Source organism: Anastrepha obliqua, chromosome 3, assembly GCF_027943255.1.
Source record: "Anastrepha obliqua isolate idAnaObli1 chromosome 3, idAnaObli1_1.0, whole genome shotgun sequence".
NCBI classification, from domain to species: domain Eukaryota; kingdom Metazoa; phylum Arthropoda; class Insecta; order Diptera; family Tephritidae; genus Anastrepha; species Anastrepha obliqua.
In genome coordinates this window covers 6953744-6972076 of record NC_072894.1, presented here as the reverse complement: position 1 = coordinate 6972076, position 18333 = coordinate 6953744, and the positions used below count along the sequence as shown (strand labels likewise).

The following is an 18333-nucleotide window of genomic DNA, read 5'->3' as shown; positions in this document are numbered from 1 at the left end:
AAAAAGATAAACAATAAAAAAATCAAAATAATAAAAAAAAAATTTAAAAAGAGATAAAATAATAAAAAAATTAAGAAAAGATAAAATAATAACAAAAAAATAATAAAAACAAAATAAAAAAAAAAATAAAAATAAAAAAATAAAAATAAAAAAATAAAAATAAAAAAATAAAAATAAAAAAATAAAAATAAAAAAAATTAAATAAAAAAATAAAATAAAGTAAAATAACAAAAAAAAAATAATGAAAAATTAAAAAATTAAATAAAAAATAAATAAAAAAAAATTAAAGAAAAAATTTATAAAAAAAATATATATGTATATACATAAAAAAATATTAAAAAAAAAATATAAAAAGATATTAAAAAAAAAATATATAAAAAAATATTTAAAAAAAAATATATAAAAAAAATATATAAAAAAAAATATATAAAAAAATATATAAAAAAAAATATATAAAAAAAATATAAAAAAATACTGCCCAATCACTCCTCCTGCGTGAACGCCGCATCACACAATGGCTTTGAGTGGATGTAATGGCTCTTCGTCCATCGCAATCGGATTTTCAACGCCTCCAGAATTTTGCTTATTGGCCTATTCGGCTAAGTGCCAATGCGCTTCGTCGCGTACTATGATTTTCGACACAAAATCGTCCTCTTCGTTGTTGAGATTGGTGATGACTTGACAGTAATTAACATGCGACTGATGGTCAGCAGGCATTCGTTCTCAGTGACATTGGTAGCGATATTTTCGGTCGAACGACCAGTCCGGTGGCGGCTACGATCTACAAGGTCTCGAGGTTCGAGTCGAGCAGTTGTTTGCCCAGTTGGCGTACCCCGATTAGGAAATCGACTTTGCTATGGGCGCTACGCCAACACCACCGGCCGATTATGGGTCAAAAAACTCATATGGAGTCTTGCCTGTTTGCATACGGCAGCTGTTTAGTTCACAAGATTGATTGGATAGATTATTTTCCGATTGGGTGATTCATTTTCTGATTGGGTGATTCATTTTCCGATTGGGTGATTAATTTAGCGCCACATTGTATGTATACCAATATCTATTAAATATGACATCGTTCAAATAACCGGCGTGGCTTCGCACGGTGGTACAAATCCGAGAGGTCCCATTTTCAGTGACTGCTGTATAGATCCGTTAACCGTTAACCATGCCTCACAACATTCAGATTTTGCATTTACTGCTAAATCGTGGTGATTTGGCATCAGTTATTGAATAATAAACAACAGACTTCACCCACGCTACCCCTATTGGGAGACCCTTGAATCCGAGCACGTGCCTGCATTCTCATCGTAAATTGAAACTGATACCAAATTTGTATTGAAGTGTCTGTAATCTTATCTAATTTTGTTCTTTCGAAATTGGGTTATCCGATAATCAAATCAGGTGTTTATTTTACCTTATTTTATTATCTGTTCATCCCCCAACTCCTTGTAGAAATGTTGTTTGTTTGTCTGTTATAAATAAAAGCCGTTTAAAAGTTGGTGTTATAAGCAAATGCGATGTGCATGGAATCCTCTTTGCATTTTATTTGCAATTGTAATTAACGTGAATTGATAATAGATTTTTCTTAAATCATTTATTGCTAAGTATTTTTGATTTTTTAGTGCTAATTAATGGGCTATTTTTAAAATAAACTGGGCTTGTGCAGTTCGGCTCTAACTGCAATAATAACTTTAATGCTTGAAGGAACAATCGCAGAATAAATAATATACCAAATGTTTCAGGTATTTTCCATAAACATAATTGAAAATTATTAACACCAGGCCACACGTTTTGCTGACTCAAGGCAAACGTGAAGTGCCATCGCGAGCCGTAAGGTATCTTGTGACTTTAGAGCTGACAAAAAAATTGCACCAGTATGAAAATATATCACTTTGTGTTGTTTACATAAGTCCTATGGGTGTGTACGTGTGTGTTCACTTTTCATCCACTCAGCATCCCTGCACATTGCCAGCTACTTGTAGTTATTTCATTGAGATGGCGCTGAAATTTTTCGCACTGTTAGAATTGGCATAGATATGCTAAAATCCAGATCATTTCACACTTTTAACTACCAACTTCCAGCGTCAATTGACTTTCATTGCTATCGATCGCGCTGATCGTGGGCCAAGTGGCAAACAAATGAAGGCGGGCGCGAGGCGCTATTGCAGTCAATGGAAGACGCAACATTTTTTAATGGGGACAGATGACTGAGAGGCCATCGTCGATGTGCATGAAAATGGAATTGTACCGATACATTGCAAAGACCATTATTTGTCGCGACCCATTTCCGCCGTAAATGTGGTACTAAGTAAACCAGCTAAATGCTTGAAAAATATTTCGCGGCAATAAATTTTTTATTCTCTTCTGAAGCGCAAAGTAATTTGATTAGTTCTATTAGTTTTACTTATTTCTCTTTTAATTAAAATTTTTTGTTTTTTGTTTTTGTTTTCAGAGCCTGAACATGTCATCATTGATAACAACGTTATTGAAGAAGTATCTGATTTGCAAGCCGTTGGCTCGGTGACTAGCTTGAATGAAATCCATGCGCTCCAGAGCACAGAAAATATTGCACAGGAATATCAACCGCAACAACAACCGCTGCCCTTGACACAACCACAGCAGCAAGCACAAGCACAAGCACAGCCACCGCACCAACTGCCGCCGCTAAAACAGCATCAGCAGCAGCAACCACAACAAATCGAACAGCCACCTGCACAGTTCCATCAACAGAATGCTGTTGACGCACCGGTGGCCGCGATTGCCAATGAAACATACAATAACAGTAACCAGTTATTGCTGACCGATGTCAATGAGTCGAATGAAAACGTGCCAAATGATGATGCGACCGAAGTACCTGTGCCTGTGGCAACTGTGGCTCCATCACTAGCCCCACTTGTTGCAGTGGCACCGCCACCTCAGCAATTGCAACCACCAACAGTGGCCGCTGTAGTAGCTGCACCGCCACCGTCCACAGCGGCAGAAAACACCGCCGTGACAAGTGTGGCAACTGCCACTGGTGTGCCCACCCAGCAGCAACAAATACAGACTTCACCTCCGCTGCAGAAGTACCATCACCAACAGCAACAGCAACACCCAAAACACCAGCAATCCTACAATCGTTATGATCAGCAGCAACAACAACAACATCATAATCAATACCACCATCAACAGAATCATCATTATCAGTATGAGCAGCGCCGACCACAACAAAATTACAACAACAATCAGTCGCGCCGTAAATACGACAATTACAACAATCAGTCTTATGCGCCCAATAATAACAGCAATAACAACAATGATTCTGCCATTCAAACCACAAAGACAATGTCGTGGACCAATTCGAGCAAAAAGTCAACGGCTTCGGTTGCTGTTACCGCCACACCAAGTAACAACAACAACAACCCCCAGAATAGATCGTACGGCCATTCGACAAAGACATACACAAACCATCAGCACCACTATCAGCAACAATCGCACTATCATCAACAGCATCAACAACAACAACATGGCGGGCACTATAATCAGACACCGCAGATGCGCAATTATGGGGGCATGAAAATGCCCTCATCGCCTGTTGGCAGCAATGCGCCGCCACAGTTTAGCAACAATGGCGCCGGCAGCAACATGGGCGCAGAGCGTCGAAACAGCCAAGCGGAGCAGCCGAAATACTTGAATTCTCCCTACAACAACTATAATCAATATGCTAATAACAATAGCAACAACTCGGGAAACAACAATAACATGAATAGCGCTGGCGTAACGGCAGCTACCTCAACGGCCAGCACCACAGCGGCGCCTCAGCATTTCTCACAACAACAACAACAACAACAGCAGTATCAACAACATTCACAAGGCTCGCAGCAGCAGCAGCAACAACAACTGGCTGTACAGCCAAATCAGCAGCAGCAGCAACCACAACAGCAACAACAAGCGCTGGTAATTGATAGCAAGCAATATCCCGGCTTCACGAGTAGCAAAAAAGCTGCTGCCGCCGCCGCATCGGCTCTAACGGCGGCCCCTGCCACTGCGCCAATAATGAATTTGGCACCACCCATAACGACCAACACCAACACCACCACATCCAGCGCACAGTCGTGGGCTAGCCTGTTCAGCGACAGCAATACCGCTGCCACACCGACTGCCACTAGTGTCAGTAGCACTCAGTCCAGCAACAACAACAACAACAACAACAACAACAGTAACAATAGCAACACGAATGCCAACAACCAGAACAGCAACAAGTCACCCGCGTTGCCTCCACCATTCTCATCGAAGAAGCCTGTAGCCAAAGTAGCGCCCTACGAATGCGTTGTACCCACGCCGGCTAACCCTGCACCGCCAGTTGTGCTGCCGGGCGCAATGTCGTACTCGGCTGCATCAGCACAGGGCATACCACCACAAACAGCAGCAACGAAGGCGGTCATAAAACCCGAACCGGCTGCTCCAACTAGCCGCGCCAACTTGGACGAATACACGCTGAAATTTGCGGATTTCCTTACCAAGACGAAAACCGATTTGTCTACGGTTAGCCTACGTCCACGCGGCTTGACCAATCCCTCCAACTATTGCTACATAAACTCCATCCTGCAAGCGTTGCTGGGCTGTGCGCCATTCTACAACTTGATTCGTTCCATACCCAAGCAGGCAGCAGCGCTGTCAGAAGTGCGCACTCCCACTGTCAATGCGCTGTAAGTGAGATTCTCTTAAGTTGTACACAATGATGTTTGCATTAGTATTAGTATTAGTTGTATTGTCGTAAGAAGTGCCATAAACAGTCAGCGGTTGTGCTCTATTCACGATTGAGAGTGATCGCGTTACATTTGTGGTAGACTAATTATAAGCGAAATGCTGTGGGACGCGGTGCGACACCGTTTTGGAGGAGCGCTGTTGTTCCGGGCTTTTCGCTGCGGTCTTTTTATCGCAAGGTGAAAGTGGCATTTGCCTGCTATTTTCGCAAGGAACAGGGACGTACAAATTATTTTTTTCCTATAGTACTCGGCTTTGCCTGCATTCGCCTTCAAAATGTTCATTTTAAATTTGATTTTTATTTTTTGGCAGCATTTCGTTCGTGTCGCAATTGTCCACGTTGCCATCGGGGCTACGTCTGCGTACAAATAAGGGACCCAAAGGCAAGGACGAATTGGGTAGCGAGTTGCAGTGCGATTCCGCTTTCGAACCAATTGAGATTTATCGCTTATGGGCCAATAGCCGTGAGGAATATGTAGAGGGGCGCCAAGAGGATGCCGAAGAATTTTTAAGCTATGTGCTCAATAAACTGAATGATGAAATGTTGGAGGTGAGTAAACAGAAAAATATTTCATAAATCTTTTGTATGTGATGCTAAAAATCTTGTGTTCTTATTTTCCAATAGGTCATAAAATTAGTTGCTAAACCAAACGCCATACAAAATGGACGAAACGAAGTTTCTGAGAGCGAAGATGGCGATGAATGGCAGGTATGCAAATATTTAGGAGGTTTAATTAGTTTTAAAGGTGACACACAGATGGCGCTATTTATCACTTTATCGCGTTGGCAATACTGAATATATATTCATGACAAAGCCTCATCCCTAGGCTTTGTTTATCAGTATCTGTCATTTCGCTGAAGTATAAACAACGCAGTGTTTTCGTGCTCCGAGTATGTCAACTTTCGTGCCGTCGAAACGCAATTTGCGGGAAGCTTTGCTTTTCTGCTTCAATTTGAAAAAAAATACAGCCCAAGCCCGTGAATTGCTGCAGGAGGCCTACCCAGACCATACTCCGTCGATTTCAACATGTGAGTACTGGTTTCGACGATTCAAAAGTGGTGATTTTCACACCGAAGACAAGGAGCGTCTTGGCCAGCCCAAAAAGTTCGAGGACGCGGAATTGGGGGAATTGGTAAACGAGGACTCGTGCCAAACCCAAGAACAGCTTGCTGAATCATTGGGCGTTGATAAATCAACTGTTTGCAAGCGTCTAAAAGCGATGGGAATGATCCAAAAGCAAGGACATTGGGTCCCGTACGAGTTGAAGCTGCGCGACGTCGAACGGCGATTTTTTACGTGCGAATTGCTGATCGAGCGACAAAATCGGAAGGGTTTTTTGCATCGGGTGGTGACTGGCGACGAAAAATGGATCCACTACGATAACCCAAAACGCAAAAAATCATGGGGTTTGCCCGGCCACGCATCAACGTCGACGGCCAAGCAGAATATTCACGGCAAGAAAATCATGCTCTGCATTTGGTGGGATCAGGTCGGCGTCGTATATTTTGAGCTGCTCCAACCGGGCGAAACAATCACGGGGGATCGTTACCGACTGCAATTGATGCGTTTAAGCCGGGCATTGAAAGAAAAACGGCCGGAAACGGTAAAAAGGCACGACAAGGTTATTTTGCAACATGACAACGATCGGCCGCATGATGCTCAACCTGTCAAAAAATACCTTGGAACGCTTGGCTGGGAAGTGTTACCCCACCCGCCGTATAGTCCAGACATAGCTCCCTCCGATTATCATTTGTTCCGGCATATGAGTCTCGATTTGGCGGACCAGCGGTTCTCCTCGTACGAGGCTACCAAAATATGGGTTGAGTCATGGATAGCCAAGCAGCGGCCAGAATTTTGGAGAAACGGCATCCGGAAATTGCCCGAAAGATGGGCCAAAGTTGTAGCTAGCGATGGCCAATACCTCGAATAAAATATTTTGTACTTTTTTCACAATAAAGCCCCAAATCTTCGAAAAAAACCTTTAAAACTAATTCAAATAATGGTGCATAGACACCCTCGTCTATGTCTTGCGTTAGGCAGAAGATCTTAAAATGTCTCACTTAGAAAACTCGAATTTATGAATAATCAACTTCTTTTACAGATGATTTGCAATAACCGCAACAAGGGCAGCGTCACACGACAAACCGATTTTGGACGCACCCCTCTAAGTGATATATTCCGCGGCGAATTGCGTTCACGTTTGCAGCGTGAAGGCGAGCACTCAACTGATGACATCCAGCCATTCTTCACATTGCAACTGAATATCGAGGTAAGTTCGAAGAAGAGCTCTGCTCATGAACCAGCTTACAGAAATAAATAAATACTTGTAAGAATTCGTAAGCGAGAAAACAGCTGACTGAGTGTAATTTGAATTTTTGAGTAGTGCATGAACTATGCAAGAAGCCACCAAATGTCTCATTTTGCCAAGTTTCTTTAGTAAATTGCACCAGAAAAGCATGCAATATCCATCTTTTTAATGTTTTCGATTTTTGAAACCTAACAACGAAGCAATTAGCCATTGAGGCTTTGCGAATTTTTGCAAATTTTACGTTCATGCAGACTTTTCTATGTTGCTCGCTTTGAAAAACTGAACAATTCTTTTTGAAAAATTAAATAATTCTCTACACTTTCGTAACATTTTTAAGCCCATACAGGGTTTGATTGAAAAGTAATGAGCCTTATTTTTTTAAGCAGTTTTATTAAACCTTTTGGCTTATACAACTAATATTCTTCAAAATAGGACCCTTGTGCGTCAATACACCGCTGGTAGCGGTCCTTCCACTGCAGGAAACATTTTTTAAACTCATCCGCCGGAATCACGTTCAATTCGGCTGTTACAGTTTTTGGATCGCCTCGATGGAGTTGAAACGTTTCCCCTTCAACTTTCCTTTCAGGCGCGGGAACAAGAAGAAGTCTGGAGGAGACAGGTCTGGGCTGTAGGGAGGGTGAGGAAGCACCGGAACACCCATCTTGGCCAATGCAGAGGTGCAGAGGCAGGCGGTGTGCGCCGGCGCATTGTCGTGATGAAGGGTCCAATTGTTGACGAGGTCGGGCCGAACCCGGGCGACGCGGTTTTTCAGCCGAAGGAGCACTTCTTTGTAAAATGCCGCGTTTACTGTGCTTCCTGGAGGTACAAACTCCTTGTGGACGATGCCTCGAGAGTCGAAAAAGATGATCAGCATGGTTTTGATCTTGGATTTCGACATGCGCCTCCCGGCCTTCCTTGAACGACTTGTGCCACCGTTTTACCTGGGCACTGGACAGAGACTGGTCCACGTAAGCCTCCTTCAGTAGCCCAATGGTTTCGGTACTCGTTTTGTTTAGCTTTACGCAAATTTGATCGAGTAACGTTGCTCCAACGATCGCTGCATTTTCGCCACTGCAAAATCCTAACACACTCTTAAAACAGCTTTCACGCGCGGAGCGCTGTTGACTGCACCGCGGTTGCCAGCAAATTGGGACCGGTTTCTAGTGGAAGGGCAAGGTCCAACGATCATTTTCCCCCACTAGCCGATTTGATTGATCGCGGGAAGGCTCATTACTTTTCAATCAAACCCTTTACAGTTTATACAACAACTAACTAACTTTTTTATTTATTTTCTTTTCGCGCATGTATAGAAAGCCGCATCGGTGAAGGAGGCACTCGAAATACTGGTCGGTCGCGATCAGTTGGAGGGTGTAACTGGCAGCAAAACCAAGCAAGAAGTTGTAGCTTGGCAACAAATGACACTGGAAAAATTGCCAATAATCTTGATTTTGCACCTGAAATGGTTTGACTACCGCTCCGATGGCTGCACAAAGATACTGAAGAAAGTCGAATTCCCCATTGATCTAAAAATCGACGCAAGTACGTACGATTAACCTTGAAGAAATTTAAAAAAAGTTTCTCTAATATTTTTCAATTTTAATATAATTTATTGTAGAAATACTTGCATCCAAGAAGTACTCGATGAAGCAGCGTGCCTATCGCCTATTTGCTGTGGTCTATCATGACGGCAAGGAAGCCACCAAAGGTCACTACATCACCGATGTTTATCACACGGGCTATAACAGTTGGCTGCGTTATAATGATAGTTCCGTAAAACCGGTCAGTGAGAACGAAGTTCTCTACCCGAAAACACCGCGCGTGCCTTATTTACTATATTATAGGCGTTGCGACACAATGCCACAGCAGCAGCCCACTGCTATGACCGGTGGCAATGCAAACTCCTCCTACTCAAATGCGGCTAATAGTGGTCGTGAACGGGATAGTAGCAACAAGTAAAGGTGTAAGCCGTGCGAACGTGTAAGCCGTGTTGATGAACACGCTTGCGGCGAGTAGAGTACTATGGCAAAGCCAACCCTAAGGCGCACGCACTAAGAGCGGCAAAAAGGACCAAACGATGCCGGCTGTTAGAACGGTATACAGTTGCATACATCATGGATTCGGTAATGGATTACAGCTTAAAGTGAACTAAGTGTTGTTGCCTAAAAAAGCTGCAATCCAGTTCAAAAGTTCTAAATCGAACACACTGTAATATAGGATTTTTTCGCTTTTAGTTTATGCTTAAATGAAAATGCATGAAAATAGAGCTAACACTTAAAACTAAATACGCATGTAGGTTATATTTTAAGTATTATTTTTAATTGCATTACATGGAGAATGCAAACAAATGTTGCCTTTGATCAAAACTGTTTGTATGGAATGAATGAATGGTGAATGTGTGAAAAATGGAGTGTGAATGTCAGCTTTTTTCGCGCGGAAACTATTTGTTAGCTGGCTCCTGGGGAAAGTTCGGTTAGAGGGAACGGAGTCGAACTGATGCAAAAGGTCAATGGAAGGCGAATTGAAAAACAAAAAACTGACTTGGAGTGGAAATATATGACATACATACACACATATGTTAAAAAATAGTGGAATATTATTAATGAAAATAGAAAATAATGCGTATAATTGTTGTAAATAATTTAGGATCGTGTACAAATTACATATACAGACATATATATAGAAAAAAAGAAAGAAAAAAATAGAGAAATAAGTTTGCTTGCAGCATCTAAATAAATCAATATCCATACATTTATAGGCTTTTTTATTTGGAATTATAATGAACAACTAATGAAGTGGTTAAAAAATGCAGCAACAACGATAATTTGAGATAATTTGAATGAACAAAAATAAGCTTGGAATGCGGCAAGAAAAATGCCACTGCTACTCCAGCATATAATTGCAAGATTGTTCAAAAACTAAGTTATTTACTTTCTATACACACACAACAATGAAGATCAATATGAATTAATTGTAATGTTTGTAAGAGGGATGGATGGAAAAAATGGTAAATAGGTAGTATATTCCGTAATCATAATACATTGCCTTTTTTCTACAGCAAACAAAAATGTAAACAAACTGAAGATAAAGAAAAAAAAAAATTATTGATTTTCTTTTATATTTTTAATAGTAATATTTAAGAGAAAATACGAATACTTTATACTTATAAGCAGTGGCGCCAAAATCATAGAAAAAAGTCGATTTTAAAGTTGGCGAACAGTTTTTTTTTACATTCATGGAATTCTTTTATATGACGAGCAATTCATGTTATATTCAAAGTCGACTTTATTTCGATACGCCAATATAAGTACAAGGATAAATAGTGTGAGAGAAATTGTCCTACCATTTTGTGTTAAATGTGCGTGCTGACTAAGATAAGAAATTTAGTAACTGATTACCCTTTCACATTGGGTAATTTAATAAAAAGCACAATAACTATTATGTACATATTTAAAATTCATATGCAGAGAAATTTACAATAAAACAATGAGTGAACAGTAAACATTAATTACTATTTTAGTGTATCTTCAGCATAAAGCAGGCTTACTTCAATGGCATATCTCGATTTTTTCCCCGATTAAATGCATACGAGAAGGTCACATTGGCAATCCACATACAGTAACAACACCTGGTGCTTGTTGTAACTTCAAATGAAAATGTCGCTTCTTCTTGAGAAATTCTCATGATTATGTAAATATATTTTTGTGTCCAATTTTATGTCCATTGAATGAATTTTGTTGATTTGTATGCACTGTTACATGAAGTGATATAAAAAAAAAAACAAAAAAAAAGAAGAAAAAAAAAAATTATAATAATTTTTAATTTAACACCAACCCATATAAATATTTAATTTAAGTTAAAATACATACACACATGCTTTGAATATGCTTTAAAATTTGAATAGACTCAGTTGCGGCGTAAATGTGCGAACTTCATGAGTAGTTCAGTTGGAGGGAAGAAAATAAAACGCATAATTAATTTACAAGTAGTTACTACTCTACTGTTTGTAGCTTTAGGCTTACGATATGGATATGGGCTTGTTCGATCCACGTCTTAAAGGCATAAAACAAAAACAGATTTTAATGGTAATTTACCATTGAAAATGGCAATGAAATGGGGGAAGCAATCGTGTAAAAAAAAAAAATGTTAGGATGTCGATTTAAAAGACATTGCGCAGAATTATTAATTATTAATTAAAAGACAATGACCGAACTTTTGGCAGTTAGAACGCTTTCCTCTTGCAACTCGAACAAGCCCTATTTCACATACATACATACATAAATCTACTTATTATCTTATTGAAGTGTACTATGTAAATAAATTATTTAGCGCATATTTAATATATAATATATAAGAGTTTGTATAATTTGTTTGATGCATTTGTTGTTAATTTTTGCCGTGTGCTGTGTACATTTGCATGAAATGTTGGATTTTTTTTTTTAATTTTTTGAACCCCTCTTTTTTGGACACCTTTTTTAAAACCTTCGGTTGGGCATGCGGGTCTGGCCTTTTTTCGTCCTGTTCGAGAATCCCTTTTAAAAGGTTATACCCATAAATCGATAGAAAATAAAAGTTTAGGAAGCTCGGTGGAAGCTTAAGTCGTTAGCTGTAATGGAAATGTGTTAATATCACGTCCAAAGTCGAAAAAGCCAGCCTGGTCAGACCCGGGTGCCCAACAGAGGGGTAATTTAGTTATTTTTAATTTTTTTTATTTTTTTTTTTATTTATTTATTGGTTTTTTTGTTTATATTTTTTTTAAATATTTTTTTTTGTTGTTTCGTTTATTTTATTTTATTTTATTTTTATTTTATTTAGTTTTTGTTTTAATTGTTTTTTTTTTTTAATCTTTTTTATATTTTCCTTTTTAATTTTTTTTTGGGTTTCTTTTTTAATTTTTTTGTTGTTTTTTTATTTTTTTGTTTTTTTTTTTAATTTTTTTTTAAAGTTTTTTTTATTTTGTTTTGAAGTTAAATGCATCCTGAGAATTTTGGAAACTTTTTCGTTGAATCCTCTATCTCTTTTTTATTTAAGAACGGTACACCAACTGGAAACTTCGTTTTATCTTCTTACTGCCTCTTATGCTAATTTTCATTTTAATTACTACAAAAAAATTGCTAATTATTATTCACTAAATTTACTACTACTATACTAAATTTAAAAATATTGGCTATATGCATAGAAAAATTCGATGACAGCTACACATGTGGTCATTAAAATAGGTCCATCCCACGTTCATACGAAAAATTAAAGTTTTTTTTAATTAGACATTCATTTGTATGCGGTTTTTATTTCATAGATTAATATAAAAATATAAATAATAATTCAAGGATCTTTCAAAACTTAAACTAGTGACAATAGGAACAAAAAGGAAATATTCATGTGGTCATTAAAATAAGTACGAAATAGAAGTAAGATACAAAAAATACTTAGTGCTCAGTGTTGAAAAGTGCTACTTAAATTATAGAAATTTAATCAACAATTACTGGGTTCCCCATGATTGTCAATGACTTTTTGCATTCGGTTTGTCATAGAATTGATAATCCTAGGGCAGTGGAATACCATAGTTTCTTGATTTTTTGCCATTTAATCTTATTTTTGAATGCTTCATTCGCGATTCGCTTCTTTAAATCTCCGCAAAGGTTTTCAATAGATTTTAGATCAGGTGACTGGTTTGGCCAACTCATAACTTTAACATTATTTTCTTTCTGCGCAACCAATAACGCAACTTAATATAAAGGGGTTTTTGAATTCACAGTGAAGCAGCGATGCAATTAAAAAAAAAAGCGAAATTTCAATAGTAGGCATACATTTTTTTCAATTTTCAAATTTTTGTTTTAAATTTTTTTTAAAATATTTTTTTTTAAATATTTGTTTTTTAAATATTTTTTTTTTTAATATTTGTTTTTAAATATTTTTTTTTAATGTTTTTTTTAAGGCCCGTACCTATTTTAATGACCATTTATATATTTACTTATGTACATATGTATATGTATACAAAGCCTTGCTTGGGAAAAGGGCGATGTATAGCAATTATTGTAGTTAACAACAGCAAACCAACTACAAAACTTACAAAATTTGCATGAGAAATGTTTCGCTGCAATACAAACGAATAAATGCAAATTAGAGGTAAAGAAAAACTAAATATTTATTGTACTGTCTCGTTAAAAAAGTGAAATTCGTAAGCTTGGGTTAGTGTAAAAATTAGCATTTAAAAAAAAACCATTGTATTTATATAGTTTACGAAGTGGTGTGCCAACACAAAAATTTAGTAAAAGTTTTCCAATAATATAAAAATTAAAATAATAAGGCATAAATACATATGTATACTGAGCAATAATTGAAATAACTGAGAGTCATTGAGATAATTGCACGAGTCAAGACTATTTAGGAAGAAAAAATAAATAAAATAAAAACAAAATAAAAAAAATATATATTAAATAAATATAAAATAATAAATAAATAAAAAATATTACATAAATAAAAAATAATAAATAAATGAAAGAAGGAATAAATAAATAAGAAAATAAAAATAAATAAAAGAAACAATAATACGTAAAAATTATAATAAATACAAATTATAATAAATAAAAAAATAAAAATAAATAAAGAAAAAAATAAATAAAAAATAAAAAAATATGTAAACAAATTAATAAAAAAAAACACAATAAAAAATATATTAAATAAATAAAAAATATTACATACATAAAAAATAATAAATAAATGAAAAAAAAGAATAAATAAATAAAAAAATAATAAATAAATAAAAAAATAATAAATAAAAGAAACAATAATAAATAAAAGAAACAACAATAAATAAAAATTATAATAAATACAAAAATGAATATAAATGAAGGAAAAATTAAAAAAAAAATGTGATATAATAAAAAAAAAAAATTAAATATAAATGAAGAAAAAATAAAAATAAATAAAGAAAAAATATAAATAAATAAATAAAAAAATAATAAATAAGTAAAATAAAAATGAATACCAAAAAATAAAATAAAAATGAATAAAAAAAATTAAAAAATAAAATAAAATAAAAAATTAAAAATAAATAAAATAAATAAATAAATAAAAAAAAATAAATAAATAAAAAAAAATTAAACAAAAAATAAAATAAAAAGTTAAAAATAAATAAAAAATATAAATAAATAAATAAATAATAAATAAATAAATAAAAAAAAATAAAAATTAAAAAAAAAAATAAATAAAAAAATAAAATTAAAAATAACAATAACAAAAATAAAAATTAAAATAACAAAAAACAAAAAATAGAAATAAATAAATAAAAACAACAACAACAAAAAATTAAAAATAAATAAATATAAGGGGTGTAAGTAAAACAATAACACCAATGTATTGACTACAAAAAAGAAAAGAAATCGGAAAAGTGTGCCGTTGTTGCTGTAAGAACACAAATCAGTATGCAATGATTCTGGTCGTGAATGGTCGCTTAGGTGCATCTAAACATTTTTGTACAGTTTTCAATTTAAATTATTTTCTGCCTTGCATGAGTGAAAAATACATATTTTACGAGTAAATTAAAACAGACAGAGATAGATAGATTTTGTACGCAGCTTGCGCAGCAAAATGAAAATGTAAAACTAAAAAAAAAAAAATATTTATTTTCTTAAGATTCAATTGACACTTATCCAAAAAAAATGTCATTAAATTACGTAAATGAAAATATAATACAAAATATTCAAGGACATACATATGCATGCATATTTACATTCACATATAAATATTTATTAAAGAAACAAAAAAACCAATACTGCTGAATAAATGCGTAACATACATACATACAAACAAAAAATATATTTAATAACAATAATAAAATAGTTTATTTTTGTAAAGTGAACAACAATGAATAACGGTTTGACGCAAGCCTAGCAAAATGGATTGTCGAAGGCGCAAAACTGTGCTAACCGTGTAGTTGGCGGTAAGGCCGCTGTTCATTGTTCTAAAAATTAGGTTCCTAAATGTAAGCACTGGAAGCATATATAAATACTTATACATACAAGTGGACACATACATACATATGAAGCGTTAAATTAAGTAGGTATAATTTCCAAGTGTAATTTAAGCTTAGCTGTACGTGCGTTTTGCGGGTTATAAATATATACATACATACATACATACTAAAAAATTTAAGCATAATAAGTTAACACTTTACGGAAAGCTGCAAAAGCAAAGCATTCAAATACATTCATGCATACATAAATATGTATATGAAAAAATTAAAAAAATTAGTTATTTCCATAAAAAATAAATTTCGCTCCTTTAAATTTTATGCGGTTTTTTTTTTGCATATAGTTTTTATGCTTTTTCTTCTACTACTAAATTTTGAGGTTATGTAATTTTTAATAATTAATTGTGAACAATTAGTTTTGCATGCATACATGCACGCACACACGCATGTGCGCTTATGTTTTACTGTGTTTTTTTATTTTATTTTAATTTAGTGTCTAAGGCTGTGTGCAGAAAAGAAATTTTCAAAATAGTTTTCGTTTTTTCTTGTATTGCTTGCTTTTCATTATCTTGCAAGATAGTAACTTTTTTTCAAGTTTCACATTGGGTTTGCAAAGATGTTAATTTTTTCGATCACTGATTGTTTCATCTAATGGATTCTTTAATGTCACGCTTGAGGCAACTGACAAGTTTTTACGTTGGCATTCATTATTAAAATACAAAAAAAAAAAATAATAATAATAATAATAATAAAAACGAAAATAGTTCAAATAAATATCCATTAGCTTAGGTACACACATACATATGTATATCATTGCAGAAATAGAAACTAAACGCATAGCTAAATTGGTTCGAGAAGTTTGAAAAAATATACACGATCTTTTACAAAAATTAAAAAAAAAAAAATAAAAAAAAAATTAAAAAAAAACACCAAACAAACATATACACACATACATACATGCTATATAAATATATTTTAATCGTTGTTATGTAATTTAAACTCTTAGAAATTCTGAGAATTCGAAAATATTAGGTGAATTTATAATTAAATAGACTTATTCCAATTTGTGTTATGTCTTCATTTGTTAGTTTAAAAACAAACACAAGAAAAAAGGATGTGTTTTCGTAAAATATTGTAAACAATGCAACTGCCAGCAAGCTGAACACATACATACACACATTCATGCATAATTAAACACTTCAACTGGCACAAACATCTTCACACACACACACATACACAAACAGAAACACAAACAAGTATTCCCACATGGCATGTCAATAGCAGCTTCTGTTAGTTCCCTTTTGCCTTTTCCAAATTTACAAAATAATTTTGATTAATGCAAGAAAAAGCTTCGTTTGAACTCAGTACGGCTTAAAAATGTAAGTTTAGGTAAAGCGAACTACAAAAAATTGGCAAGTGCACTTATTGAAACGCATTTAAAAAATACAAAATAAATGCGGCAAAGCAGAAAAAACACAAACAAAAACACATTAATGATATATACATATATATATAGTACATATACATACATACATACGTATTGAAAATGGATTACATGTAAATGAAGTAAAATGAGCTAATAAATTAATGTAACAAATTTAGTACAGTTATATGCAAATTAAATAATTAAATTTAAAGATTAGTAGAAAGCAGTCAAACAGCCAACTTATAAACAGTTTATTACATTTTTCTATAAGAAATGCAAAAACAGCAAAAAAAAAAAAATAATTAAAGTGAATATTCGAGCAATCGCGCGTTGCATGGATGGCAAAACAAAATTAAAAAAAAAATATATTCAAAAATTGATATGAATGTGCAAATGTAGACCAGTATAAATGTTTGATGGAAATACAAAGTATGATAAACTTTAAATTTATAAAAAAATACATAATAAAGTTAAACATAACAATATATTAAAATGTAATGATGAATTAGATTAAAATTAATAATACAATGAAATTAAAATATGAAAACTAAATGAATATTAAAACATGTATGACAACAGAATTATTAATAAATATATTTAATATGAATAAATTTAACAAATCAAATGTGTTTTGTTTAATAAATAATTGGTGCGCACCCTTCTGTTCGGTGTTTGGCCGAGCTCCTCCTCCCATTGCGTCTTGATGTTTTCCCACAAATGGAGAAGTCAATATATTTTTTTGAAAATCGACATACAGTTTATTTATACAGCCATGGACAGATAAATAGCACAAATGTGAACCTTATATGTTAAGTTTTTAGTACGAACTCTGCTTTGATCAAATAAATTTATTTGTTTACATTTATTACCGTTATTAAGCTTACATTTATGCCAGGAATTTACCGTTTTTTTCGATGGAATTGTTTGTGTTCTATTTTATTTATGTAGCGGAGAGTAAAACTTTAATATTGCTTCAGCGATTTTTAGTATAATTTTTTGTTTCTTAAATAAATTTTTAAAGTAATTACAAAAAATGGGACGTGAAAAACATTGCACGCCGGAGAAAAGAGGTCTTATATACCTTATGAGTCAAAACGGGGAAAGCTATGGTGAAATGATGGTGTGCTCTCGGAAAATGGTTTATAATGCTCTTAATTGAGTTAAGAAAGATTCATCCCATCTAAGCAAAAAACGGAAAGAAAACCAAAGCCGCGAAAAACTGATGTTAATGTGGATAGAGCCATAATACGCAAGAGCAAAGCAGATCCTTTTAAGTAGGCACGGCAAATAATGCTTGAAATAAACCAAGAATCTGGTCTACAGGTGTCCAAGAAGCTTGTAGGAAGGCGACTTAACGAAGCCCAGCTGTTTGGGCGCATAAGCAGAAGAAACCCACTCCTCTCAAAAATACATATCGAACACCGACTTGCCTTTGCAAAAGCCCACAAAGACAAATCTATTCAGTTTTGGAAAAACGTACTTTGGACCGACGAAACCAAAATAAATAGCATGGGGCCAGATGGGAAAGCTATTGTACGTCGTCCAAAAAATCAAGCGCTAAATCCTAGGTCCACAAAAAAGACGATTAAACTCGACGGCGGAAGCATCATGGCTTGGGGCGCTTTTTCCTGGCATGGTGATGTACCGATTGTTCGCGTGGTTGGTAAAATGGATAGATTTCAGGATCTGGATGTACCATACTCCAGAATAAAATGGAGCCATTTGTGTTTGAGTTTATGCCATTAAATTGGACATTTATGCAGGACAATGATCCAAAGCATATTGCAAAGACAGTGAAGCAATGGCTCAGAAGATAAAAAATGAATGTACTGTACCGGCGTAGAGCCCTGATCTCAATCCAATAGAAAATTTGTGGAATGACG

The 18333-nt window shown here is 34.6% G+C and overlaps 1 protein-coding gene across 1 annotated transcript in view; it reads left to right on the top strand.

The window, feature by feature from the left end:
- The window catches only part of LOC129240755 (uncharacterized), a 70846-nt gene extending 61043 nt beyond the window's left edge, over window positions 1-9803 (top strand). The window contains exons 5-10 of the mRNA XM_054876733.1: window positions 2453-4688; window positions 5059-5296; window positions 5372-5455; window positions 6849-7016; window positions 8366-8594; window positions 8671-9803. Of these exons, the coding sequence (XP_054732708.1) occupies window positions 2453-4688; window positions 5059-5296; window positions 5372-5455; window positions 6849-7016; window positions 8366-8594; window positions 8671-9011 (3296 nt within the window). The 3' untranslated portion in view covers window positions 9012-9803. The remainder of the gene's footprint in view (window positions 1-2452; window positions 4689-5058; window positions 5297-5371; window positions 5456-6848; window positions 7017-8365; window positions 8595-8670) is intronic.
- Window positions 9804-18333: the final 8530 nt, after the last annotated feature.